At 54.3% G+C, this 24844-nt stretch overlaps 5 protein-coding genes across 5 annotated transcripts; 2 read left to right on the top strand and 3 right to left on the bottom strand.

The window, feature by feature from the left end:
* Window positions 1–2507: 2507 nt before the first annotated feature.
* Window positions 2508–5210, top strand: COCSUDRAFT_12516 (MYST family histone acetyltransferase; the record flags this gene model as incomplete). The annotated part of the gene is made up of 8 exons (XM_005651279.1): window positions 2508–2649; window positions 2828–2918; window positions 3185–3368; window positions 3499–3627; window positions 3748–3911; window positions 4090–4303; window positions 4641–4832; window positions 5142–5210. 8 exons carry the CDS (start codon window positions 2508–2510, stop codon window positions 5208–5210), a joined length of 1185 nt encoding a protein of 394 aa, XP_005651336.1.
* A 941-nt stretch (window positions 5211–6151) lies between these two features.
* Window positions 6152–7241, bottom strand: COCSUDRAFT_59300 (hypothetical protein; the record flags this gene model as incomplete). Its single annotated transcript, XM_005651278.1, has 3 exons — window positions 6152–6608; window positions 6861–6972; window positions 7127–7241. 3 exons carry the CDS (start codon window positions 7239–7241, stop codon window positions 6152–6154), a joined length of 684 nt encoding a protein of 227 aa, XP_005651335.1.
* A 971-nt stretch (window positions 7242–8212) lies between these two features.
* On the top strand, window positions 8213–10807 carry COCSUDRAFT_27235 (putative malonyl-CoA:Acyl carrier protein transacylase). The gene is made up of 11 exons (XM_005651277.1): window positions 8213–8319; window positions 8403–8481; window positions 8644–8733; window positions 8837–8927; window positions 9029–9126; window positions 9234–9313; window positions 9404–9512; window positions 9639–9755; window positions 9874–9980; window positions 10062–10173; window positions 10327–10807. Exons 1-11 carry the CDS (start codon window positions 8261–8263, stop codon window positions 10474–10476), a joined length of 1092 nt encoding a protein of 363 aa, XP_005651334.1. The 5' UTR covers window positions 8213–8260; the 3' UTR covers window positions 10477–10807.
* Window positions 10808–10864: 57 nt separating this feature from the next.
* Window positions 10865–12850, bottom strand: COCSUDRAFT_27233 (Rcd1-like protein). Its single transcript, XM_005651276.1, has 5 exons — window positions 12568–12850; window positions 12340–12446; window positions 12026–12160; window positions 11553–11794; window positions 10865–11266 (listed from the first exon to the last, which is right to left on the bottom strand). The coding sequence occupies exons 1-5, from the start codon at window positions 12839–12841 to the stop codon at window positions 11176–11178; spliced, it is 849 nt and encodes a 282-aa protein (XP_005651333.1). The 5' UTR covers window positions 12842–12850; the 3' UTR covers window positions 10865–11175.
* Window positions 12851–13624: 774 nt separating this feature from the next.
* On the bottom strand, window positions 13625–24641 carry COCSUDRAFT_59297 (hypothetical protein; the record flags this gene model as incomplete). Its single annotated transcript, XM_005651275.1, has 22 exons — window positions 13625–13855; window positions 14116–14217; window positions 14393–14551; window positions 15341–15556; window positions 15694–15849; window positions 15983–16191; window positions 16306–16627; window positions 16805–16971; window positions 17212–17342; window positions 17443–17585; window positions 17736–18003; window positions 18180–18352; window positions 18470–18913; window positions 19070–19140; window positions 19261–19385; window positions 19563–20000; window positions 20139–20973; window positions 21113–22067; window positions 22224–22451; window positions 22607–22727; window positions 22912–24244; window positions 24383–24641. The coding sequence occupies 22 exons, from the start codon at window positions 24639–24641 to the stop codon at window positions 13625–13627; spliced, it is 7086 nt and encodes a 2361-aa protein (XP_005651332.1).
* Window positions 24642–24844: the final 203 nt, after the last annotated feature.

The following is a 24844-nucleotide window of genomic DNA, read 5'->3' as shown; positions in this document are numbered from 1 at the left end:
CCAAGCACAGAAGCACAGAGATGGTGCGCACCGCATCGTTGTCGTTGAGGGCGGCCCAGTGCAGAGCCGCGCGGCGCTTTTGGTCGACTGCACGAGCGTTGGCGCCACGCTGCAGCAGCAGCTGGACGACTGGATCGTGGCCAAAGAAGGCGGCGTTGATCAGAGCTGTGATGCCCGCACTGTTCGCTGCATCAAGGGATGCTCCTCGCGCCAGCAGGACCTGCATGTGTCCACACTGGCCCTAAACAAATCCGGGGCCTCCCCAGTGTACACTGCATGAGGCGTATTGTGGCAGAGAAGTGAAGAAGATTGCACATCAAGAATGAGTGTGCGTTCGCTACGTTTGGCAAACTGTTTCCCATGATGCCTTGCAAATGAATTGCCATTGTCCTGTAATCAATCGTCTACAAGTGCCCAGAATGACACAGTATGGAACGAGAGGAAGCAGGTGGGGGTTGCACCTCCACAACGCCAGAGTAGCCGCGTCGGGCTGCCACATGCAGAGGGGTTTCGGCATCCAGGTTGGCCACATTGGGGTTGGCTCGGCCAGACAGCAGCGAGTCGCAGACAGGCACATGCCCCGCTCCAGCAGCCTCATGCAGCGGCGTGTCTCCCCTCAGATCAACTGCGCACCCACCAACATCATGACTTCATCAGCAATTAAGGGCATCACCCTTCCCTGTTGTCAGAACCCTGCTAGGACAAGGTGGTCATCGGGATGTAAGCGCAGAGAGAGTGAATGAGATGACTGTGACAAAATTCGCACCGATGTCTGGCTGTGCATTGTCGGACAGCAGCAGGCGGACGATGTGGTCATGGCCGCATGCAGCAGCCACATGCAGGGGAGTCTGCCCAGAATAGCAGGGGCTGTTCACATCCACGGCGCGCTCCATCAGAATGGCCAGGAGTTCCTTGTTGCCTGTCGCGGCTGCCCAATGCAGCGCTGTGCCACCTGTGGAAAACGCACTGGTCTGCTCAAGTTGAGCATCTATAGATAGGATCCCAAAAAAGCTATCCAAGAACATGCACAGATCTGTGATCCTACCGAGAGCCACATCGCGGGCGTTCAAGCTGGCCTTCCCGTCCAGGAACATCTCCACCATGTCGCGGTGGCCCGCACAGACTGCCTCGATCAGGGGAGGTGTCATTGGAGGGAGTGGTTGCGGTGCACTATCCAGCCCGACGCCACTGCTCAAGATGCCACGCACACGACCCAGATCGTTTTGCCGCACAGCATCCACAAGGCCCTGCGACCGATGATAATGAATCGTAAGAGCGGGATTGCCTGCTGCATGTTGTGATAACCCTTCTTCAAGAAGGCATGCTGAGTCTCGAATAAATAATACCTTACAGGACAGCAAAAGCAGATCACAGAACACCTTATTTTGACACATAGTATTTGGACTGCAGCTCTTGTTGGCAGGGATGGACACAGCGACGCTGATTGGCAGAGGTAGGACATGATGAGTACCGTGAATGGATGCATCTCCATGTCAGTCTCTTCGATCACCCAAAATTCAGCTCGCACGAGATCTGCCATGTCTGCCCTCGAGAATATATGTGCTGAATACAATGGGTTTATGTGTCTCAACAAGGATGTGCAATCGAGGCAGACAGCGTCGAGGGCCCTTTGCGCAGGGTATACCAGAAGTTGACGTTATAGTACAGTATTTTGGGCCCTTGAGGACTTGGTCTCTGTTCAAGAGCGTTCCAGAAGGCCAAACGATGAAGTGCGAATGATATATTACTAATTTCAGTCACGTGCTTAATACTCTTTCCTTTCTGCTCTGCTGTGTCAGGGATGTATCTCTGATGGCCAATTGAATACTTGGAAATAAGAAGACTTGTCGTGAGGTCGATGTCTTCCAATCCTGGGAAGGGTGCAGCTGACTCCAGGAGATGACTTCCTGTTTTTCTTGCCCATAGCTGCTCGTGTTGCTCTACAGGGACTCCATTGCTCTTTCCGTACGTTCAAAACTTGAAATAAGTCCAGTTTTGGTGGATCACCAATACCTGGATCGCTCACTTGTACACTAGCAAGGAGAAAGAGACTTCGGCGAACGACTGAATAGGAATCCAATGCCGGGCGTTGTCAATAAGCAAGGCATCGATGCCACCTTGGTCAAGATGGAGCTGGATGGGGCACATCTTACCAGCCACGTATGTGCAACTCTCAGAACACAGTGCCTTCCCAAGTCTCCACCAGTCCTTTGGTCTACAGAGTTCATCTCTGATGCCCAACTATTGCGGGTCTCAGGGGGCTGGAAAGGGGAAGAGGGTGATGGGAGGTGTTCCCCAGCCAGCTGCAGACCAGGCAGAGCTCAAACTTGAGCAGTTGGTGGACCAGCGCGACATGGCTGTCAGCATGGAGGGCGAGGCTGCAGAGGCGGATGTAGACAGGCGCTCTGAGATTCTCGCCCTAGCAGATGTGCGCCTGCCTGGCCTGATGGTGTGCCGGATTGCTCTGCTCCAGGAGTGCGTCAAATGATGACTCATGAAGCATCCGCATGCAGGTGCAACTCCCGCTGCAAATTGGCACGCGAGTGGATTGCAGATGGCGAGATGGGGAGTACTACACAGCAAGGGTGGTGGAGAGGCGGCTGTTGGATGGCTCTGAGGTCCATGAGTACTATGTGCACTACCTCAAATGTGCGTGCACCCATCTGTGGCACTTTCATAAATTTGACATGACGTGGAGGTCACTACTTGTTTAGGGAGGTGTCATGCCCACATTGAGGATCAATTCAGGAGGTAGTTTCAGCTTTCAGTGTCCCTGCCTTGGAGCTTACACAGATGCCACAGTGACACATGTTGCATGGCATTGCAGTCAACAGAAGGATGGATGAGTGGGTGAAGCTGGAGAACTTGAATTTGAACACAGTGGACGTGGCAGACATTGAGGGCCCAGACAACAAAGGGTGAGAGCTGCTACAACCTCCTGCTTCCTTGCTGGGCCAATCCCCATCCAGTCCCCAAGCTTACGTGTGCATCAAGCAAGCATGGCACTGCTGCTTGGCCTGTTACACTGGTCATGATGAAAACAATGCATTACTGGCAAGCGCATCAATAGAAGATGGGACAGGCTCAACCAACAGGGCACCTGCAACACCTTTGCACACAGGGATATAAAATTCAACAATGGAAAAGAGGATGGGGAGAAGATTGAGGACATCGTTGTGTGCAGGTCAAAGAAGCGCAGGGCAGGGGATGAGTTGGAGGATGAGCACCACGGCGACTTTGATCCCAACGAGCTGAGGCAGCACGAGGAGTTCACTAAGGTGAAGAACGTTGACAAGATCGAGCTTGGGCGGTATGAGCTGGAGACGTGGTACTTCTCACCACTCCCGCCCGAGTACAACAACTGCAAGGTCAACTCCGTCCCTCTTGCCTGTGCCAGCTGATTGCGTCCCTTGCACATGCCAATGTACATGTGGCTTGACAGCAGTATTCATTAAGACTCAGTCACACCGAATTTGACAAAGTGTGCGCTGCATGCAGTGTCTGTACTTTGCGGAGTATGATCTGGCGTTCTTCAAGACCCGGGACGAGATGATTCGCCACCTGCGCAAGTGCAAGCTGCAGCACCCTCCCGGCGATGAGATCTATCGCAACAACACCAGCCGTAATGTGTCCATGTTTGAGGCACGACCCCTTCTGCCCATCACATTCATTTGACTGTCCTGAACGCAGAGAGTTCGGCGCTGTGCACACTGTGGCCCTGTCCTGCAAATCATTGAGCTGACTCAGCTGACTTCTGAGCAGGTGGATGGCAAGAAGGAGAAGCAGTACTGCCAGAACCTGTGCTACCTGGCAAAGCTGTTCCTGGACCACAAGACGCTCTACTACGACGTGGACCTTTTTCTGTTCTATGTCCTCTGTGAGAACGATGAGAGGGGATCCCACATCGTTGGGTGAGCACTCTTCAATGATTGTTGTCAATGCATGCAGGTCAATTCATTATCATTGTCTTGATGGCTGTACAAGGCTTCCTGTACCTCTGTTGAATTTCATGGTTGAAACTGCATTTTGAGGCTTGAAAGATGCTTTGCGGCCATTACTCTGAATCATGTGGGTTTGGCTGTGCATCAGGTACTTCTCAAAGGAGAAGTGCAGCGAGGAAGGCTACAATCTGGCTTGCATCCTGACGCTGCCATCATATCAGCGCAAGGGCTACGGCAAGTTTCTGATCGCGATGAGCTATGAGCTGTCCAAGATTGAGGGCAAAGTGGGCACGCCTGAGCGGCCCCTGTCTGACCTGGGCAACGTGTCCTACAGAGGGTACTGGACTCGCGAGCTGCTCAAGGTGACCTCCCCTTGCCATCCGCAAGCAAAGCCGGGGACGCTGTTGCTTTGCCTGTTTCACCTTCATGCAATATCTTGCATGTTTTCGATGTAAGATGCCAGGATCAAGATAACCAAGTAGGTATACGATACATGCAAGGCAGAGCAAGCTTGGAAAGGGAGAAAGGGCTGCCTCCAATTTTTATTTGGGGCCTCCAACAAGCAACATGCAGGAACTAATTCGGCCACCTTGCAAGCAAGAGGTCAGTAATGGCTAGTAGAGGGGCGGAACTTACTGAAGACCAGGGAGTACCACGTCTTCTATCATATACTTAGCTCTGGCCTGCGCTGCACTGCAGGTGCTGCAGGTGCGCGAGGGCAGCGTGTCCATCAAGGAGCTGAGTGACATCACCGCCATCAAGACGGATGACATCATCAGCACCCTGCAGCACCTCAACCTCATCCAGTACCAGAAGGGGCAGCACGTCATCTGCGCCGCGCCATCCGTCATCGATCGCACCCTCAAAGCCGCCGGCTCTCCTGGCCTCGAAGTGCGCCTCCCATCCTCTGCCAAGAACATTACCAGATGAGATAGGGAGGGAGAGAGCGCGCAAGAGCCTAGTGAGGAGAGTGAGAGCAAGAACACATGACATCTTTGCACACCAAGAAGGCTGATCAGATGTCGAGGGTCTTCCTATCTCAAATTATTGATAAATCGAGCCACCCGCACCAGATTGGTACATCAGACCTCTGTGGCGCTCCTGTGCGCCGGAATGCTGCAACTCCTTTTGCAGCCATGAATGATCTTGCGGGGTGAATAGCTGAGCTCGTGGTGTGAGAGATGCTGGGAATGCGCACAGGTGGATCCTAGCAAGATTGTGTGGACGCCATACTCGGCTGAGGCTGAGTACCGGCAGTTCAGGAACTAGCGCTGCTGGAGAAGATGTGGAGGATTGCTTGGCGCAAGGAGATCCTCTTGCCTATTTTATAGGTCACTACATTGGCATGGTCATGATTGTGTTGTGCTGTGCTGAAACAAATTCTGACTGTCAAGTGTATTATAGAATGAGGTTCTGTTGTTACACGTTTGGGATGCAACCACAGGTGATAATGCGTGATGAGAGTGAGTTGTGTGAACAGGACTTGTCATGAGCAGCATCCAATTTAGCGCTTTTCTGCTGCAGTAAGTTATGCAATGTAGCTGCACAGTGAATGTTTAGTTGTCCTTCGTCAGAGTCTGCGACGCGTCAAACTGTTGTGTTTTGCACAGTGAATGTAATATACGTGCAGTACCATTTCCATTCCCCAAGTGATCATTCATTGCACCGTAATCTGGATTGACATGTCATACATGTAAGTTAGAGGGCAACGCCTCCTTTTTGATTAATATGACTATAACTTGCAAAGAAGGGACTGACATATACATGCACACACCATTTTATTGAACTCCTTATTTGAGGCTAACTGGTCAAAAGCAAGTGATGTGTCTTCCCATAATTATTGGGCCGTCTCTCAACCTTAACCTCCGAGCACTGGCATACGCAACCAAATCGGGTCAAGTTTTGACCGTCAAAAGATGCCAGATGTGCAGGCTGCAACCTGCAGGCTGCCACAAAGTACAAGCAGACTGGGCTGAGGGGCAAATATTATTTTGCTTTCAAAGGGGACACCATGACAACAAGACTGCATGCTCCTGCAGCTCATAAATTTGTACAGCTCAAAATTGATCGTGCATCTCAATGGCTGCACATGTAAGCAGCTAACCATAACGCACATGGAGGCACCTGCGCATGTCTCAAGTGTATCTTGACAACAAGCACGAGAAAACTCCAGAACAAGGGCAAAAGCCCAAAAACTCGTTTGAGCGCCATTAATATGCGCTGTCCAGTTCCTCTTTCCTTTGGGCAGATGCTTTGTCCCTCATGCTTTTCCGCCTGCCGGCGCGTTCCAGCCTTGTCACTTTTCTCCTTTCACCTCTGTGGATTTTGCTGCCGTCCTGGGCGGTCTTGGGCTTGCTGGGCTTTTGTGCAATGAGGACGTCGATCAGGGGGACAAGCTCTTTCACAATGACTCGCATCCCATAAAAACTGGGGCTGACTGTGTCAGCGGTGAGCAGAGAGGGGACAATGTCCTGCTGCCCATTCCCATTGTCCACATGGGTCAGAAACTTGTCTCCCACGTCAAGATAGTGCAGCCACAGGCTGTTGGCCCTTGCATAAGCCTTCAGCCGTGCATTGGCAGCAGTGATTGCTTTGCTGCATGTGTTCGGCCACGTCTCTCCCTTTGGCAGCACCGCCATTCCCACTATCTGGGTTGTGGGCATTCGCCTGCGGTATCAACATGATTTCCAAGTGACCAACCGACTTTCTATATTCTTTCCTGCGTTGCATGCTTGATTGACAGGATGTTGAAAAGGATGGCATAATGGATATATGTAACGATGTATGTTCAAGGCAATTGAATCGGCTTGTAATTTCAGCAGAGCAATGCCAGGATAGGAGAGGGCCTGCCTGTGCATGTAGACCAGCAAGCCTCGCAGCTCAGCAGCTGTGCGATTGGCGGCACCAGAAGTGGAGCACTCGGGGCTGGCCAAGTCATTTGAGCCGATCAGAACCACAGCAACACGAGGATGCTTCTTCCTCGGCAGCTCGCCGTTCTTGAGCCGCCACAATAGGCGCTGCACTGTGTCACCTGCATTCGCACAATGATAGCTTCATCTACTCTCTGTTATTGCTGGTACAGCCCAAACCACACCAGCATGTACATTGCAGAGATCAGTGATTGCCGATTAGAGCTTTTTAGAGAGTGACAGCACAAAGCCAAGCCCAGGTTTGTAGAAGCGCACCTGCAATGGCCAGTGTGTGCACAACATATGGTTTTGTGCCGAAAGCCTCGACCCATACGTCCCTCACAGGCCCAAAGTCTGACCAAGAGCTCCCCATGTATGTCCCTCTGAACATCCCCAGAGCTCAGATGTCAAGCCACAAATAAGGCCAGTCAATGATGAGCTACACGCCAGGCTGTCTGGTGGGGAGTACCTGGTGCTCTCCATGATGGAGTCTCCATAAAAAACTACATCAATCCCATTCCCCTTGTCAGCTTCCTCAACTTCCTTCACCAGCTGCTGGTGATGCTGCAACCATGCTTCATCCTGACCCTTCCCCCTCCGCCTCCTTCTTCGCTGAAGCAGGCTCCTATGCGCGCTGCCTAGCCTGCCCCCATCCTCCTCTTCTGAACGCACACGCTTCACATCTTGCTACAGCGACTCCACGTTACCGCGTGCCAAATTAGTGCAGGCCCATTGGGGTAACATCAATCAATGTTCAGCAGCGATATTACGCCCTCACTTCTCGTATCAGTAGAAGCGATGTTGTCATCAGAACTCCATCTCAAAGTTGGTGGGTCATGATCTGCCTGCTGATTCTGAAGCTGGCGTTTGGTCTGTACTCGGATCTGCTCTGCAGGCACGTACAGAGCAGCTCCAACAAGAAGCAGAAAGGCCAGTGCTCCCACAACGCGTCCGGCTAAAGGTGTCATGGGCGACTGGTGCCGCACGCCTGCCCTAACATCGATGGATTGCTGGTGGAAAACCTTATGACTGGGGCACCTTCTGAGCGCGATCTACAGCACGAACTCCCGAGAAAGACCCTGGAAACATTCTTACAGTCAGAAAATATTTTCGAATCAAAATCTAGCACAAAAATAAAGCACAAGATGCGATCCTGTGATAAGAGACAACATTGCTACTTTCACCGCCAGATATATGCCATCATAGACTAGGTGAAGAATTCTGTAAAATTCTATCAGGTGATGAGTCATAGTCACATAATTGATGCATGCTTGCGCATGCTGAGCTCAGCAATCAGCCAAATCTGGAAACTGAACTTCTGGGGCCAAGGGATGCGACAGTGTTGATCAACACTGCGTTTGCGATTGTTATTTGTAAATTCCCATCAAATTATTGTAGGACATTGGAAATATGGCATTGAAGGCATCACCAATGTCAGTCAATTTGCGAAGCGTGCTGGGCACTAAGAGGTGATGATGCACCCACGTTCATGTCTACTTCGTGCAAACTACTGTCGCTTCCAGAACGACAAACTGACATATACTTTGCACAGGATCTTCTCCCGGACTTCGGTAGCAAAGCCGACACGATCGCAGACTGTGAGACCGAAGGCTACTGCGTCTGTGGCCGAGGCAAGTACAAACATTCAAGCCTTGGCGCCCCACAACGTGAATCGAGTTACTTATCTATTGTTGTCCGCTCTAATATTGCATTCTGTCTTTCAGTTTGCCCTTTACTATCGGCCAAGATGCGTCATTTAACTGATCGATCCTGCGATGTGTACTGTGCTGCAGAAAACTTCAGACACAAAATTTGCCCAGTACACCCCTGGTACAGCTTTTCTCTTCCCAGGACAAGGCGCTCAGACTGTGGGCATGGCCAAGGTATGCTGTGCAATTGCCCTGGAAACACCTGCTGTTGGTCTGTCCTTGACCCCTTGATGGTTCGTGGGCAAATGAACCTGGAATTCTATTCATGCTCATTCAGGACGTTGTCGAGGAGGTCCCAGCCGCAAAGGACTTATTTGATAGGGCATCTGAGATTCTGGGATACGACCTTCTGAAGCTCTGCGTCGAGGGTACGCCTGTTACCTCGATCCTCCACCCCCTCCCGCATTCCTGCTTTGCCCACCTGTTTGTCACGTGTCATAACTTGCATGTAACCGCCGCTGCTGTGCAGGCCCAAAGGAAAGACTGGATTCAACTGTCATCAGCCAGCCTGCGATTTATGTTGCCAGCTTGGCAGCAGTTGAGAAGCTGCGCCTGACAGAAGGAGAGGTTGGTAGCCCCGCACAAATTCAAATCAAGGTTATTTGTGATATAAGACTTATCACTACCTCAACCTACTGGAAATTCCTCATGCCGTTCACTTTGCTGCCCTGCAGGAGGCTGTGCAAGCAGCGGATGTTGCTGCTGGGTTGAGCCTTGGAGAGTACACTGCACTGACTTTCGCAGGCGCACTTAAGTAAGCAAATCGAAATTTCCAGTCAAATCTATCGAGATTATGTTGGAGGGGGGACTCAGCCAAATGAATCAAGCGCTGTTGCTCCCTCAGGTTTGAGGACGGTGTGAGGTTGGTGAAGATTCGGGGGGAGAGCATGCAGGCAGCGGCTGATGCTCGTCCCTCTGCCATGGTCTCTGTCATCGGCCTGGCTGCAGACAAGGTGCTTAAAATACTGCATCTGCCCTAAACATGTGTAGATGCGTACCCTTCCAAACACGATCCAGAACACCGTATTATTGCCCTTCAGGATCAGGCAGCTGAGTCAATTGGTGTCTCCTGGATGCAGGTAGAGGAGCTGTGCGAAGCAGCCAACAAGGAGGTAGGAGCGGATGAGGGTGTGCGGATTGCAAATTTCCTGTGCAATGGGAACTACGCTGTCAGTGGGGGCCTGCCAGGCTGCGAGGTAGGGTCTCTAAGTTGGCCACATCAACTTGGATATCATGCAAGAAGGAGAGCACTGGCAGTGAAGGAGGGGATGGTGAAGTCCAGTTTCTCACCGAATATGTGTGCTGAACACACAGGCAGTTGAGAAGCTGGCAAAGAGCTTCAAGGCAAGGATGACTGTGCGACTGGCTGTGGCTGGTGCATTCCACACCGCCTACATGCAGCCAGCAGAGGAAAAACTCAGGTGCTTACAGTTGAAGGGTTCCTGTGTTATCAAATGCCACGGTATGTGTTCCGAGAGATGCAAGAGTGTTGTGTGCCTCAGGGAAGCACTGGCGTCAACAGAGATTGTCGTCCCTCGCATCCCTGTGGTATCTAATGTGGATGCACAGCCGCACTCTGATCCTGATGTGATCAAGGATATCCTTGCCCGCCAGGTCAGTCTTAATTGCCATGTACATGCCAACAGTATCTTCAGCAGTACCTTTTATGCATAACCGCCAAAGTCTCAAGCACATCTATATTATACTTCTGCCCATCAGATGTTGGGATGCAGATGGTGACTGAGAGGCTTCTTTGGTGTCCTGCAGTTGACATCCCCTGTGCAGTGGGAGAAGAGCATGCAGACCATGTTGGAGAAGGGCCTTGAAAGGAGCTTTGAGATTGGACCCAACAAGGTCATTGCAGGAATTCTGAAGCGCATCGACAAGAAGCACAGCGTCACAAACATCCAAGTGTGAGCCACAGTAAAAACGCATCAAAGCAGGTTGCAAGGCAAGCCATGATGAAGCCTGCTTTCAGTACTGCCAATGAATGTGTCTGCAAAAATGGGCTACTTGAGAAGAGAGAAGAGAGATGAGAGAGAGATGGGGCGTCTGACATAAAGAACAAATGTCTGCGTCTGCTGTATATTGTCTTGTTGATACATTTACGGATCAGCAATATGCGGGAATGGTTCACAATTAGAAGAAGGTATGGTTCACGATTGTAAATGTAATACAGCAATGGTTCACAATTGCACTGTCACTGGCACAGTCAGGAATCATCTGTAACAATGGTGACCTGATCAAATAGGCGCAGTGTGTATTGTCATTTTCTGAAATGCCTTCAAAGGTGCTTTCAGGAGCTGCAGCATCAGCAGTCGCAACACGTAACACATCTGCACATAAACTCTCTCAGCCATTGCAATATGTGACATCAAACCTATGCAGCTCTCCAGCATCTACTGTGCGCATGCATGCACTATGCATGGCAAGCAAATCCCAGATCCTTTGACCAGACATCTCCACAAGGTCGTAGTGCTTGGCTGTTTGACACTCCTCATGCCAGTACAGTACCAGCCTCAACAAAGCCGTCACATCTTGGTAAAGGCATGGAGCAAGTCCAGCAATGCACCAGGTGCAGGGATCAGCATGCTCTGTTCCTTTCCATGACTGCTCTCACGCAACACAGGCAGTGGGGTCCATGATCTTTGGGAATTGCTGGTCTGAGTGCCCGTGCCCCACATTCACCAGCAGCTGCGCCAGCCACCTGTATGCAAAATTCCAGATCAGCCAATATCCTAAATAATACTTGCCTCACAATGAAGTGGATGTTGCATACGCATTATTCCAAGATGATTGAACGATCATCATCATTGCTGGCCCCAAGCAGAACAAACAAAGGCCAAGCAGCCAGCAACACGTGACCCCTTCATTCCAACCTGTTTGGAGGGCCACCATTGGTACCGTATGTCTCTGTGAGACACACGGTACCCTACCCTGCCACGAGCAAGAGAGGGATGGTATGTGCAGAAGTGGTTTCAAGCAGCACGTACCCGCGGGTCTGGCCGTCCTCTGCCAGGCAAATGGTGAAGGTTTGGTCGGTGAGCAGCTTGGGCAGGCACTGGCGCAGGGCCTCACGCGCGCGGGAGTTGTCCGACAGGCGCAGGTAGCAGCGAATGATGTGCTTCAGCAGGCGCACGCTCGGCTGTTCCGGCAGCGCCAGAACCATGTTGTTCAGCACTGCGCTCACCGCGAAGAACCGCTCTGCGGTCTGCACCACATACCCCAGCCCCACCTGCGCAATGACAACATATGGCCATCACACAGGCTATTATTGTCCACCATAGGAAATTAGCTGAGCCTCCAGACAGGCTGGCTGCTTTCCACAAGTGCTTTTAGCAGTAAGATGCTGCCTCTGGCCCTCCCTCACACTTGAGCTGCAGTGAAATGATTGCGACATGCAAAAATCCAGATTGCAATGCCCCATTTGGGTCGCTGTGACATGCCCAAGGTGGAAGGGGCGCACATTGTCGAGAAGTATCTTCTGGACAATGAAGGTCGCCACGGTCTTGGACAGCTCACTGCCCATCTCCATGGTTTTTAGGCATAGTGGGATGATCTCCGTGGTCAGCAGGAAGTTGATGATCTCTGTGTCATCGACCTGAGACAGAAGCATGCATTTATCAGTGTAAAAGCACCACTCGTGGAGATCTTGCCTGCATCATGTTTCAATACTCCCTGAGAAGGCTGGACATCAAGAGATACACGAGGTAATGATTGCGAACGGTACATCGTGGTCAATCTTGCACTGGGTGGAGCAAGCTGAACCAAAGATCGTACCTTCACGATAGCACCAATCACTCCCAAGCTTGTGAGTCTGAGATACTCAAACGGTCGAGTCTTACTTGTGGTATTGAGAAAGGGGTACAGGAACAAGGGCACGTGTGCTGCAGCAACAAGTGAAACAGAGTCAGTTTGATCTTCAAAGCAACTATGAAAGCAGTACCAAATCGGAAAGCGATGCCAAATCAATCTCCCGACATTGCTATAAGTAAAAGAAAAGGTTACCTTTCAGGAAGAGGCTGCGAGTGTCCTGATGGGAGGCCAGACACTGCAAGAGAGCCAGCGCGTTGCAGACTCTATTTGAAGCGTGCGCAGATAAAACGGGCGGAGACAAGACTGGATAGATTGACACTACTTCTTGTATGAGCGCCGCGACTGTGCCAAAGCTGTGCCACAGGACTGGTGCGAGCTCTGGAAAGCTTTCTCTCCTCTTGCTGAGTTCCAAAAGAGCGTTTTCACGTGTCCCAGGGTTGATCAGATCCAAGACCAGTTGTTCCATCACCTTGTCACCTGCCATAGTGAGGCATCGCAGCGATCTATCCAGGTTTTCAATCCGAAATTTGCCTTCTTCGAAAGCATGGCTGTTCCGTCCATCATCATCCTGATCTGGCTCAGGTAATGGAACGCCATCGCTGCCCCACACCACCTCGTTCGACCCTTTGCGTTTGGGCATCGGGCCAAACAGGCTGACACATGCGTGTGACATTTCACATCAGCAACAAGGATGAATTGATCACCAGGGGTAGTCTCCAGCGCTGAAGGTGTCTGAATATAGTCTAGTCTGATCTGACCTCTTTGCATTGAGTAAACCGAGGCACATTCCACTGCAAAATACATAAATTGTACTGCTTGGAGCTCCTTTGATTTCATTCACTGGATACATGTAGCTTGAGGACAAGTTGCTGCACTATAACGGGTTTAAGTACAGTGCAGCGTGACAACGCCCCGTAGTTCCTTGATTGGTTGCCAGCCAATTGCGGATCTTTCGATACGGGGAAGGATAATTAAAAAAGTAACCAGGCAGTTCTTACAGGATGGCACTCAACTGTATCTCCACACATTATCATCATATGATATCAACCAATTCACTTCTGGCGTGTGCATGTACATGTTCTGCACATTAATTGCATGGCCACTGGCGCAAGTCAAACCGTCAACAAGTGCACCGATGTCGATGGACGTCCGCTGTAATCATGATAATCACACCAGTAATGGTGAGCGACATGAGCCAGCAATGCGTGATCGACATCGAGTGGGGCCTCAGCATGCACTCAGCAAGCTGCTAGAGCAAGCTCTCGCCCTGGTGGTCATAGGTGTACATGCAGAAGTAGCTGTGTGATCCCAAGCTCAGCTCAGCCAGGCTGGCACAGCGGTTCATGATGGCCGCCATATCGCCGGGGTGGCCGGTCACGACTGTGCACTTGCGCAGCAGTGCTGAGGCAGCCACCCGTTGCTCCACATGATCAGAGGCAAACAGCTCCTCTGACTTGCTGCTGCTCAAGAAGGTGGTCTCCTGAGGTCAGCATGATGCACCAGTGACTCCAGCGCACATCTCAAAGATGCTGCAACTCTCCCTGTGTTGCTTTCGGTACATGAAACCGGTGGCGGATGCATAAATCGAGTATCCAGTTCAATCTGACCACACCAAGTCTGCTCCATTCTGAGCCCTGGAGCGGTTTGCAGATGTTGACGGGCCAGGCAGCAGAATAAGTGGGGAATCTGGGGGCGATAACACAAGCGGCAGCGGGCAAGCATGCGCTCAGTGCCGTCCACTGGCCGCTCACTCCACAGCGCCTCAGTGCGCGCCACCCTCGGCAGCTGCTCACCCGACACTTCCATCTCCACGTCGTCCCCCACAGCCATCACTTCTTCGCCCTGCAGGCGTCTGTGTGTCAGAAATCACCACGGGACCTCCGTACTGCTACAGGACACTCCTGCAGTGCTCACAGACATGCAGGCGTGTCACAAGTACTGGCCAGCACCCCAACAACACCATCCAACATATTAAGGAGGCAGATCAAACACAGAGGGCGGGGCCTGCCTCTCTGACGGCGCCATAAAAGTTCCTGTGCTGGGAGGCGTGCATGCTCATGCCTGCAGGAGGTTCCTTGCTGGACTCCCCCACCCAGGCCAGCTCAGCAGTCGGCATTTGGGCGCCAGCTTCCAAATCATCTTCCTCTCTGCTGGAATCCACTTGCACCCACTCATCCTGCCCCAGCGCACATGCAGCTTGAATCTCTATGCCACTGATCATGATTGTCAGCATGTCAGAATGCATGCAAAAGTCATCCTGCTTGCCAGTGAAAGGAGTGGAGGTGTTGCACAACTGCCAAGCCTATTGAGAAATTACAGAGTGCTGGGAGCATCGATGGTGGAAGAGCTAAGAAAAGTTTGCGAATTGCGACAGGGTGTAAATCTTGGAATCAGGGTAGAAATAGCCCTTCCGCCTCGAAATAATAAAGGATACGCATGTGCAAATGAAGAAAGTGAAACAGCTGATCATGTCAACTAATCAGTCTTGTTGGCTGGCACGATGTAATGTTTCTCTCTCTCTCTCTCTCTCTCATGTGCAGTTCAACAATTGTAAGTGCTATTAAGACCATGCAACAGTTCATGTGGCATTTGGATATTGTCAGTGTCGCACATTTTGTCATGGATTGTTTTGATCACTTGGATGCTGTCAGTACATCCAATCAGCCCTGGGCGGCTAGAGTTGATGTACATGTGTAATTTCCTTCCTTCCTTCCTTCAACAAGTAGTTCCAAGATAGCATTCACAGTGTCCGTCCCTAGGGCCAAATGCGCTCTACTATTCAACATCATAGTTCTGGCGTGTGCGCACGGCAGTGGCCGCTTCAAGCTGTGTCAAATTGTGACAGGATGCAGTCTCTGTGGTGATCACGGTGGTGACTCACATGGTATCGGAGAATACGAGTCAAGATGATGAGGATGTGTGCTGATCAATCACTGCGCTCAACATGCATTCAGCTTGCAGGCACAGGCTTCAGGGCCTCGCCCTGGTAGTCATAATGGTACATGCAGAAGTAGCTCTGCGGTCCTAAGCTGGCGCGCCGGTCCAACATGGCTGTTCTGTTGCTCGGGTGGCCGGAAACCACCGTGCACTTCCGCAGCAGGGTTGAGGCAGACACCCGCTGCTCCACATGATCAGATGCAAACAGCTCATCCGGCTTGCCGCTGCTCATGAACATGGTCTCCTGCAGCCAACGATCCTTGTTCAACAACTTGTTGAAGGCTGCCAGAACAACACATGAAAGTTTGGCAATTCCTTGGCCATTATGCCAAGTCCAAGAGCTGGAGCATGCCGACGGGCATGCAATAGAGTGGGGTGCACCTGAGGGCGATAGTAGAAGCGGCAGCGCGCTAGCATGCGCTCAGTGCCATCCACCGGCCGCTCACTCCACAGCGCTTCGATGCGCGCCACCCGCGGCAGCTGCTCTCCCAGCACCTCAACCTCCACGTCATCGCCCACCGCCATCAGTTCCGAACCCTGCAGGCAACACATAATTATTGGAACGAAAGGCCTGTATCATGTGATAATAATCCCTCCTCTCACCTGTTGAAATCTTGGGTGCAAGCCCTCCACAGCCCTGCGAGTCGTCAAGTGGTCAAGAGAGACTTACCCTGGCAATGGCGCCATAGAATTTCCTGTGCTGGGAGGCTTGCATGCTGAGGCCTGCTGGGGGAACCTTGCTGGCATCCCCTACCCAGGCCAGCTCAGCTGCAGCAGCTGACAGTCTCCTGGCGGCAGCAGCCGGATTTCTGGGGTTGGGCACTGGCCGATCACACTGACGTGGCTGCACTCGCGCGGCTCTTCGCGGGCTCCTTAGACCTGCAATATACAAACCATAATTGCTTGCACCTCTCACGCACATGGGGCCACCAAGTCTGAGCAAGCTGTCGCAGAATGCATGTACTGAAGCACCTTTGATGGAACAATACCAACCTGCAGCAGCTGCACCTCCAAAGCTGACGCTGGCAGCAGAGGGGCGGATCTCCAGAGGCATTTCCCCAAATGACTCGCTGTCTTCAACCAGTTCCCCCTCGTCGGCATGTGTGGCCTCTGCCTGCTGCGCCGCCTCCTGTGCCCCCGCAGCACCACCATCTGGGCTGCTGTTTCGCGTCGCATCCGGTGCGGCCTGGGGACCGGGCGCGCTGCTGGGCTCCTCTGAGGGCGCCTGGATCTGAATGGGGTCTGGCAGGCGCCCGCTCATCAGCGCTGCATACATCCAGTCCAGCGGCTTCACTGGTATTGCCAGCCGCCGCGCCTGCAGGCACACAAGAAATTACAGTATCACGACTGTGAACTTGTAGTGCATGAGCACATGCATCACTGTTTGTCAACCTTCATGAATAGGGACAGGTTAGTGGTTGTCAGGGCCGTTTTTTCAGTCATAAGAGCCGTTCTCTTAGGACTCAATCTCAGCTGGCCCATGTTGGTGTACCTGGCGCAGGAGGTCACGCAGGTCTGCGTGGCAGGTCAGCGGATGTGCCTTGTCAGAGATGACGAGGTCGCAGGCCGGCTGGCTGATGCTGGCAGCGAGCGACAGCCGCCGTCGCTTCTGTGCGGGGCTGTTTCGCGCTGTTTCCATCTCGGCCATAACCACTGCCCCTGCCATACATGGGAACCCTCGGTCCCCTCACAAACATCACATCACAGCAGAGACAGTGGTACAGGTAACATCTGCATTCAAACAACAGTCTGAAGAATCAAAGATCCAAGCAGACGGGAATCTATCGACCAGCGGCTTATAACTAGTAATTGGTGATGGGCGTCTCAGCTTTATTTGACCTCCTTCCCGCCAGAACAGTTCATGAGAGAGGGGCTTGCCTGCATGCGGCAGGATGGCACCGAACTGCTGCCTGAAGGTGTCAGTGCCGTCCAGGTACACCCGGTAGCCCTGAAACACCTTGCAGGGGGATTTAGCGGGCCGCCATGCATCCGCAGCTCGCAGCGACAGCCACTCGCCGGCCCTCACACACCTGTGCGCACCCAAAAAAGTTCAGCAAATTGGGGATATAACAGTCTTCTTTCCTGTGAACGGAGGGAGCCAAATGGTCTACTTTGTGACCTGTGCATGACAATGAATTCAGGATCTCAGCCGGTGCGCGCCTCTCCAAGAAAATTGGCTTGATGGATGGGGCGCCAGACACGTAGGAGAAGAGGTATTTGGTTCGCCTGTCGCACGCCCTGCCAGCCACCACGCCATGCACTGTCTTCTGCTCCTGCAATTGCACAACTTAACACTCTCAAGACTAGTTGAATACGGAGTGTTTACTCGACATTCTTACACAAGTAGCACAGCAGACTAGCAATTCAGAATTGGCACCATAGATGCAAGGATGGTTGCAACGGTGGTCGAGGTTTGGAAGCACCTCGGGCAAAGGGATGCTGTCAATGACACTGCCACCATGGTCTGTGATGAGCTTGGTGATGCGGCGCCGCTCCCTGGCATCCTTAAAGCCTGTCACCAGGAAAGCCTTCCCGCCAAATGCGCCGGATTTGGCATCAAAGACTGCGGCAGGCTCGGATTTGCGCCTGGCTGCAGATTGCCTTCTGTGCTGCGCCCCAGCAGAGTTGTCCTGAAGACTGGGTGGCTCTTCTGGCAGCGATGCTCTGCGCTTGCGCTTCTGTGGCGGCACCCTGCAATGACAGCATGTGATCTTCAGGCGCCTAGAAAATCGGAGAAATTCTGATCGATTTTGCGTTCAAATGGTCCGCAGAGTGGCTCCCTGCTGCATACATCCCATCAAATGGAAACGTTCTAGCCAGACAGAAATGGACAGAAAGAGAGGCGTCATGGAAATTGGGGGTTTCACCTCTTGGGGGATGCAGCTGGGGAAGCAGCCCCTGCAGCGGCAGGTCGGCATGCGCGGCAGCCGTTCTTGGAGTGCCTGCACTTTGAGCAGCCCAGCTTCTGGGGACCAGGCGGCTTCTCCACAGCTTTATGCACAGGCTCCTGCTGCTCTGCAGCCCTGCCGCTTGATGCACACTGCAGCCCAAGAGAGCAGTGAAGCATGCTTGAACCAGCGAAAATTAGCTGCAGAAGGAGCACATAAAAGTGCATAATGGTGTGCTAGACCAACGTCTTGTGCTAATTATGACCCACCTCAGCTGCTTCCTGCTCGGCAGGCTGCGCAGATTCTGCCATGTCTTCGCTTGCAGCCTCTGCCAATTGCATGATTGGCTCGTCATCGCCATTTGCCCGTGCAGACACAGCGCCACTGTCTCCACTCTCCTCAACCCCTTGATCCTCTGGCGGTGCGCATACGGCTGCTCTCATCTGCTGCCGCCTCTCAAGCTCCCTGAAGCTCACCAGTTGGCGCCGGGGACCGCCCGCCGCCTTCCCGGAAGCTTCCTCCCCGGCGCCCCCCTTCCGGCCGGCCCGCAGGGGGGACACGCGCACAGGCTGGGTGGCTTGTGCCAGCGTTCCCTGCTGGTAGTCCTCCAGCCTCAACGGCTGGCGTTTTGCGCGCTGCGGCCTCTCGTGGCAGCCCGCAGGCTCTGGGTCAGCGTTTCTGGCCTCCACACCAGTCCTCCTTGTTCGAACCCCCTGCCCAGTTGTCATGCTAGGCTGCCTCAGTGCACTGCCAGCCTCATTATCTGTGCATGGCGTCATGCCACACTCTGCATGAAGTTGGTGACTAGATCCATCTGCTCTAGTGGCAAGAGGCCTTATACAGAGAGTTCAGGCAGCCAGGGCGCTCACTCTGCTGGTGTCCACAGCATCCTGCGCAGCATCCCTCCTTGTCCCATGCTGCAGAGTTGAGCCAGCCAGTCCTGCATGTCCAGAACGCACCATCAGCAGAAAGCACCATCGGAGACGCAATAGATATCACACAATGCTACAAGCAAAAAGGGCAGACGGCCTTCAAATATCCTCAGCGCTGCATGGCACACCTTTCACTGGCGGCTGGGCCTGAGCGTGTGAGCGCCGTGAGATGTGAGCAAAATGAACTCGAGGGGCCAGGCCTGCCCTGCTCCTGGCTGGGTTCTCCAGCCGGACATCTTGGCTCTCAGGAAAGCTGCCACAGCACACACAAGGTATTGAAAGTCGACGTGAGAGGTGTTATGTAGTATATGTGATGCTTGCCAGCACGTTGCTGACATAGAGCAGGGAGTCTTGCATATGGCAGGGGAGACAACTTTCAGAAAAATACCATAAAAACTGCTTTACCATGCATGTCTTCTTGAAAACCTACCTGTAAGGGTCTCTGAGTTTGCCAGAACGCAAGCCGCCCGGCAGACCCTGCTGCTGCTGCTCTGCTCTCCTCACGACCGGCAGTGCAGTGGCTGATGTCACACCAAGCCGCACATCTGCCTGCTTTCCGCGCGCTTCTGTATCCTGACCTGCCAGCTCGGGCTCAGGTGAACTCACTTCCTCATCCTGCTCAGCTGCATGAGCCTTCCTGTCCTCCAGCTGCCTTCCATCAACCCTCGCCTCGCCACCGGGGGTGGCAGTGCGTCTGCGTTTCAGGGTCGGCTGCGCAGGCTGTGCAGGCAGCTTCCCAAATGTGCCGGCCCACCGCCTGCCAGCAGAAGACGGTCTAACGGGCTGTCTGATCTGCCCTGCACGCCGCAGAACTCCAGCCCTCACCAGCGCGCCCTTCCTCTGCTGCTTGGCCACCTGCGCCTGCTGCCTGCAACACCAGATGTCAATTGCTCGATCCTTGAGTGTAGTTTGAAAGCGCCGGAGTCATGAGTGTGGCCTGCTCCAAGACAGATAGATTACCAGATATTTGGCATTACAGGGAACAAAGGGGATTCAGTTGCAGCACCTGGTCATTCTTGGCGCTGCATCTCTGCCGATCTCGCTGGCCAGCGCTCGGGTGACAGGCATAGCTCCTGCCGCTCGCATGCCGCGCGGATGAGCGCCCATGGCGTGCAGCCCCTTCCTGGGCGAGTCCTTGCCGCCAGCCTGTGCCGCACGAGCCTGCAAGTGATCAGAGCCCTTCTGGCCCCTGCCGCCCTCCAGCGACAGCCGCCTTCGTTTTGGCGGCGGCACTTCTGCCGCTCTGTCATCCTGCAGGCACTCGTCCACGTGCTCCTGCGCAACTGCATGCTCCTCCGCTGTGCCGTGGTCGGCAGGGTGCGCAGGGGAACCTGTGTTTGCTCCGATGCCCGGGTATGTGTCCGGAACAAAGGAGCCCGGTGGCTCGGATGACAGCGGCGACGCCCCCGCCGCTGCCGGCACGTGCTCAGATGCACCGCCTGCCTCGGCGTGACCGCCCACGTCCGGTTTGCGTGTTGGCTCGATGCCCGAGCTCTCAGGGCTCTCGCGCGCGCAGGGCCGCTGCCGCTTGTCTCCCGACCCGGGCGTGCGGATGTCCTGCTGCGGGCGGCTGTACAGCTGCAGGACGTCCGCGGTGGCCGCGATCTGTGACGGCGTCTCGGGAGAGCCGGGCAGGCCGCCAGTGCGTGCGGCCTCGGCGGAGGGGGGCCCCACGACGCGCTTGGGGGGCGTGAGCAGGCTGTCTCCGGTCAGGGGCGTTGCCTCCCGGGAAGCTGGCGCCAACCCCCAGACCGGCCTCAGACGCAGGCCGGTGCTGCCCACCTCTCGCTGCCAGCCGCGGCTGCCTGGGCTTGGCTGCGACTGATTCGGCTGCTTACCACCTGCAGACACCCAGATCTTGGTTGAGAGATGAAGTGAAGCACAGTCCTTCAAGGCACATTTGCTAGCAATAAACAGTCGTAGGGCGCATGAAATGCTTCTGGATGGGATTGTTGACAGGATGGGGCACTTGACGCGCACCAATGCCGACAGCAAGGCCCGAACTGGCCTGCCACGCAGGAGTCTTGTGCGCAGGCGGCCCACTGCCGCTGGGCTGTGTGTTGGTCGACAAGATTGTGCCCCAGACGTCATCCTGGGAGCGAGCGGATGGGCCCTTTGCTGCCTGGCTTGGCCCGGCAGACACAGCCGCCTCTGCTTCTGGTGCCCCGGCTGCAGCCGAGGGCTCTCTGTGCTGGAACTGCACGGCATCGCTCTCCGGCACAGAGGCAGGAAGTGCATGTGCTTCTGCCGCCTGGCCACTTGCTGTCCTATCCAGGGCGTTGTCGGATAGCTGCGCCGCTGCAGCAAGCCGCTGGGACTCTGGGTACTGCGTGTCCAGAAGCAGCATCAGCGGGAGCGAGGAAAAGTCATCCTCATCATCTGCGGCCCCTGCTGGCGCATGCTCGCGTGCCGGCACTGCCGCCACAGCTGCTGCGGCCGCCTGCTGCTGTGCCTTAGGGGCAGGCTCAAGGGCTGCTTCTTTAGGCTGTTCAGCTGCGTGCGCGCCGCCGCCCTCCCCAGTGTCAATATCCATGGCAGCACAGCTGGCGTCTGGCTCCGCTGCTGCATCAGGCTCGTCTGCTGCTGCTGCATAGCCAGAAGCATGGTCGCAGAGAGCAGCTGGAGGCTGGATCACCGCTGCCAGGAGACTGTCCATCACCCCTTGGACAGCTTCATTCACGTCGCGCTCGCTGAGTGGAAGATCAACAGCCTCAATCCTAAGCTCCGCTGCACTGCCAGTCGCCACGCTCCCAGCAGCGGCAACAGAGCTGTTCACCAGGAAGCTGCTTGTGTGCAGCTGTCCGCCTGTGCTGTTGTTTTCGGGACGAGGTGGCAGTGGAGGTGGAAGCTGACATTGGCTTTCAGAGTTGGCGGCACTGCTGGGCTGAGCTTCCGATGCTGAGCAAAAGGCCTCCGCTGTAATTGATTTCATGACCTGCAACAGTCACACAAGACCATCTTTCACAAAGGCTATCATCTTAACAAATCACCACATAAGATCAGTAAAGAAGGATGACCAAGGTCTTGCCCAAGGTCTGTGAAACAAAATGAGAATCCTCAAGTACCAACAATGAGAAGACCGGTCTCCCACCTGCACGGGCTCACGAGTCAGCTCCCTTTTCTTGACTCTCCCTGTCGCCCCCAGCTCCTCCCGGCGACTGGCGATCTCATCCTCTGTGCACAGCAGTGCAACAGCCTCCTGCGTGAGCCCACCCAGCTCCTCTGTAATTCCTGGCTCTCCAGTCCCCTCCACATCCCAATCCAGCATTTCCTGATCCCTCCTTGCCTCCACCAGCCGCCTCTCCCACATTGAATACTCCTGCATTCCCAGCAACTATTCATCTCTGAGCCTCCAGTGTAGGCCCTAATGAAGAAGTACAACTACTGCCTGCTGCCTCCTTGAAAAGTAATGCATGGCAGACACGAAGCCCACCCATGCCCACTGGGTTTGCCAGACTGAAGAACATGCATTACCTCAGCTGGTATGAGCGCAGGCTTCGTGGCTATGCATGCGGCAACGGTCTCCATGTCTGTCGTCAGAACGAAGTTGAATACCGCGCCATCAGAAACACCACGATGAAACTTGAGGTTGTACCTGGACGAGCCAAGAGTCTCTCAGTGCTGCCGTCATGTGCATCTCCTCTGAATGTGAAAGGAAACAGTTCACTGAGACAGCAAAAAGTGGAGGGCCTGGGCTTGGCAGCTTGCAATGCAGCACTTCGCTGCATTGGCGCAGACACATGACACTGAGATGGGGACGGTAAATAGGGGAGCCTCACTCGTCAATGATCTTGGCTGCCATCACTGCGCGCTGGGTGCCTTCTGACTCTGAGATGAAGTCCTCTGACAGCAGTCCCAGGCTCATGGTGGGCCCTCTGCTGGCAGGCGTCCTGGCTGGGCACGCCCCTCCCGTTGATGGCTCTGGTGTCTCGAGCAAAGTTTGTCCGTGTGCCTGCTCCCTGGCTCCCATTTGAGGACTGTATGTCTGTTCAGCCATGACCTCTAGCCTGACCTCTAGCCTGGGCTGGACCGGGATGGCTCCATTCGCAGTGGCTACAGCAGCAGCAGGCTCAGGGCTCACAGGCACTGGCAAGTGCTCTTGCCTGTCCTGTGCTGCTGCACTGCAAGCAAGCGCTCCGCTGACCTGTGGCGCCTCTGCTGGTGTGTTATCACCTGCTGCAATGGCTAGCCCAGACTCCAGCTGCACCTCCGTGGCAGCAGCCTGTTGCGCAGGCAGCGCCTCAGCAATGTCACTCTTCTGCTGAGTGGGTGGAGCTACCAGCTGGGCTGCCGGAGTAGACGCACTGAGAGGAGCTGGCGGAGGGGTGGAGCAATCCAGGATCTGAGTCTCTGGACAGAAGGCGGGATGTTCCGCTGAAGTGCCGGGGTTGGCGGCTAGCTCTGCCGGCAAGGGCACGCATATGTCTCCTGCCGGGAGCGCAGCTTCCACCTGGGTTTCAGAAAAGAAGCCACCAGTGAGCTGCATCTCCGTGGCCAGCACCTGCCTGGCAGTCACCTCTGTGCTCCTTGGCTCCACCTCAGTGGGAAGGATGCGATCGTCCTGGCTGCCCAAAGACAGGTTCAGCTGCAAGCTGTAGCCACTGTCAAGGGTGCCTCCCATCTGGGATGGGCCCATGCTGCCTGCAGCTCCCATATCTCCTGTCCCTGGAGCTGCAAGGGCTGCATCTGCTGCTGCAGCATTGCTGTGGTGCCTCGCCGGTGCCAGTATATGATCATCTGCCTGCTCCCTCGACTGAAGACCTGGCTCAGCAGAAGAGGGCAGCTCTGAGCCTCCTGGCTGGTCCTTCGCAGGCCTGACATCCGCATGCCTCCCATCACATTCACCCATCGCTGTCCCTGCCCCGGCACCGCTTGCATCCAGCTCGACAAGCACCGCCCTGTCCTTCCCAGGGCTGCCCAGATCAGGGGTCTCTGTTCTTCTGGCTGGCGTGCTGGGGTTCTCTGCCCTCCCGCTGTCATCTGGCCAGGGCCTGCTGAGCGGGCAGGGCTGACTGTGGCACATGCGGCCCGGTGGCGCTGCCCCTGCTGGCGGCACAAAGTCATGCGAACTGGAGTCCTGCAACTGCTCTCTCGGCTGCGCACCTTCCACACCTGCTTCACATGCAGACAAGTGATTCACGCATGATCATGGCTGTGTATACCATGAGGTGGATCTGCAAGTTGCCCAATTAGCAGTGCAAAACAAATATGACAATTCTGTGATTGTAGAGGCTGCAAAATGACGCACACCTGTCTGTGGTGGGTGGCCTTGAGAGGCTGGAGCTGCCCGGGAGCACATGGGTGACAGCACCAGGGACTTGCCTCGCAGGCGGGAACCATTTGGGGACAAACCCAGGATGCGTGAAGCAGACAGAGATCCCCATTTTTGGGAAGATCTGAGAGTGCGAGGGGGGCTGAGGGCCAACGGGCCGCCTGGAGTCAGCAGGGGCTGGAATGCATTCTCCTGCAGAGCAGGACGCTGGAGGCTCTCGCTGTCTTGGCTGCACATCTTTGCTGCTTGTTCCAAGTTCTCCTTGCATGGTGTTTTGGCATCTGTAGACGCGCGATCCTGGTCACTGAGCTGTCCTTGGGTAGGATGACGCACACTATGGGTGCTCATTTGGCTGTTCGTTCTTACGGAAAGCTCATCATTCAAAGACGGCACATCAAACAGGAAGAAGATTATAGTCTAACTATGCGACAGCAACAAGA

The sequence above is a fragment of the Coccomyxa subellipsoidea genome (assembly GCF_000258705.1).
Source record: "Coccomyxa subellipsoidea C-169, whole genome shotgun sequence".
NCBI lineage: Eukaryota > Viridiplantae > Chlorophyta > Trebouxiophyceae > Coccomyxaceae > Coccomyxa > Coccomyxa subellipsoidea.
This window is presented reverse-complemented; position numbering and strand designations above follow the sequence as displayed.

Excerpts from the sequence above, each read along its gene's own strand:
- COCSUDRAFT_27235 (XM_005651277.1), top strand. The coding sequence starts at position 8,261 with ATGGCATTGAAGGCATCACCAATGTCAGTCAATTTGCGAAGCGTGCTG. Across the intron at positions 8,928-9,028 it reads TCTGAAGCTCTGCGTCGAGG|GCCCAAAGGAAAGACTGGAT; the intron begins GTACGCCTGTTA and ends GCTGCTGTGCAG. Across the intron at positions 9,981-10,061 it reads CCAGCAGAGGAAAAACTCAG|GGAAGCACTGGCGTCAACAG; the intron begins GTGCTTACAGTT and ends TGTGTGCCTCAG.
- COCSUDRAFT_27233 (XM_005651276.1), bottom strand. The coding sequence starts at position 12,841 with ATGGAACAACTGGTCTTGGATCTGATCAACCCTGGGACACGTGAAAAC. Across the intron at positions 12,161-12,339 it reads TGATTGGTGCTATCGTGAAG|GTCGATGACACAGAGATCAT; the intron begins GTACGATCTTTG and ends CTTCTGTCTCAG. Across the intron at positions 11,795-12,025 it reads AGAAGATACTTCTCGACAAT|GTGGGGCTGGGGTATGTGGT; the intron begins GTGCGCCCCTTC and ends GTCATTGCGCAG.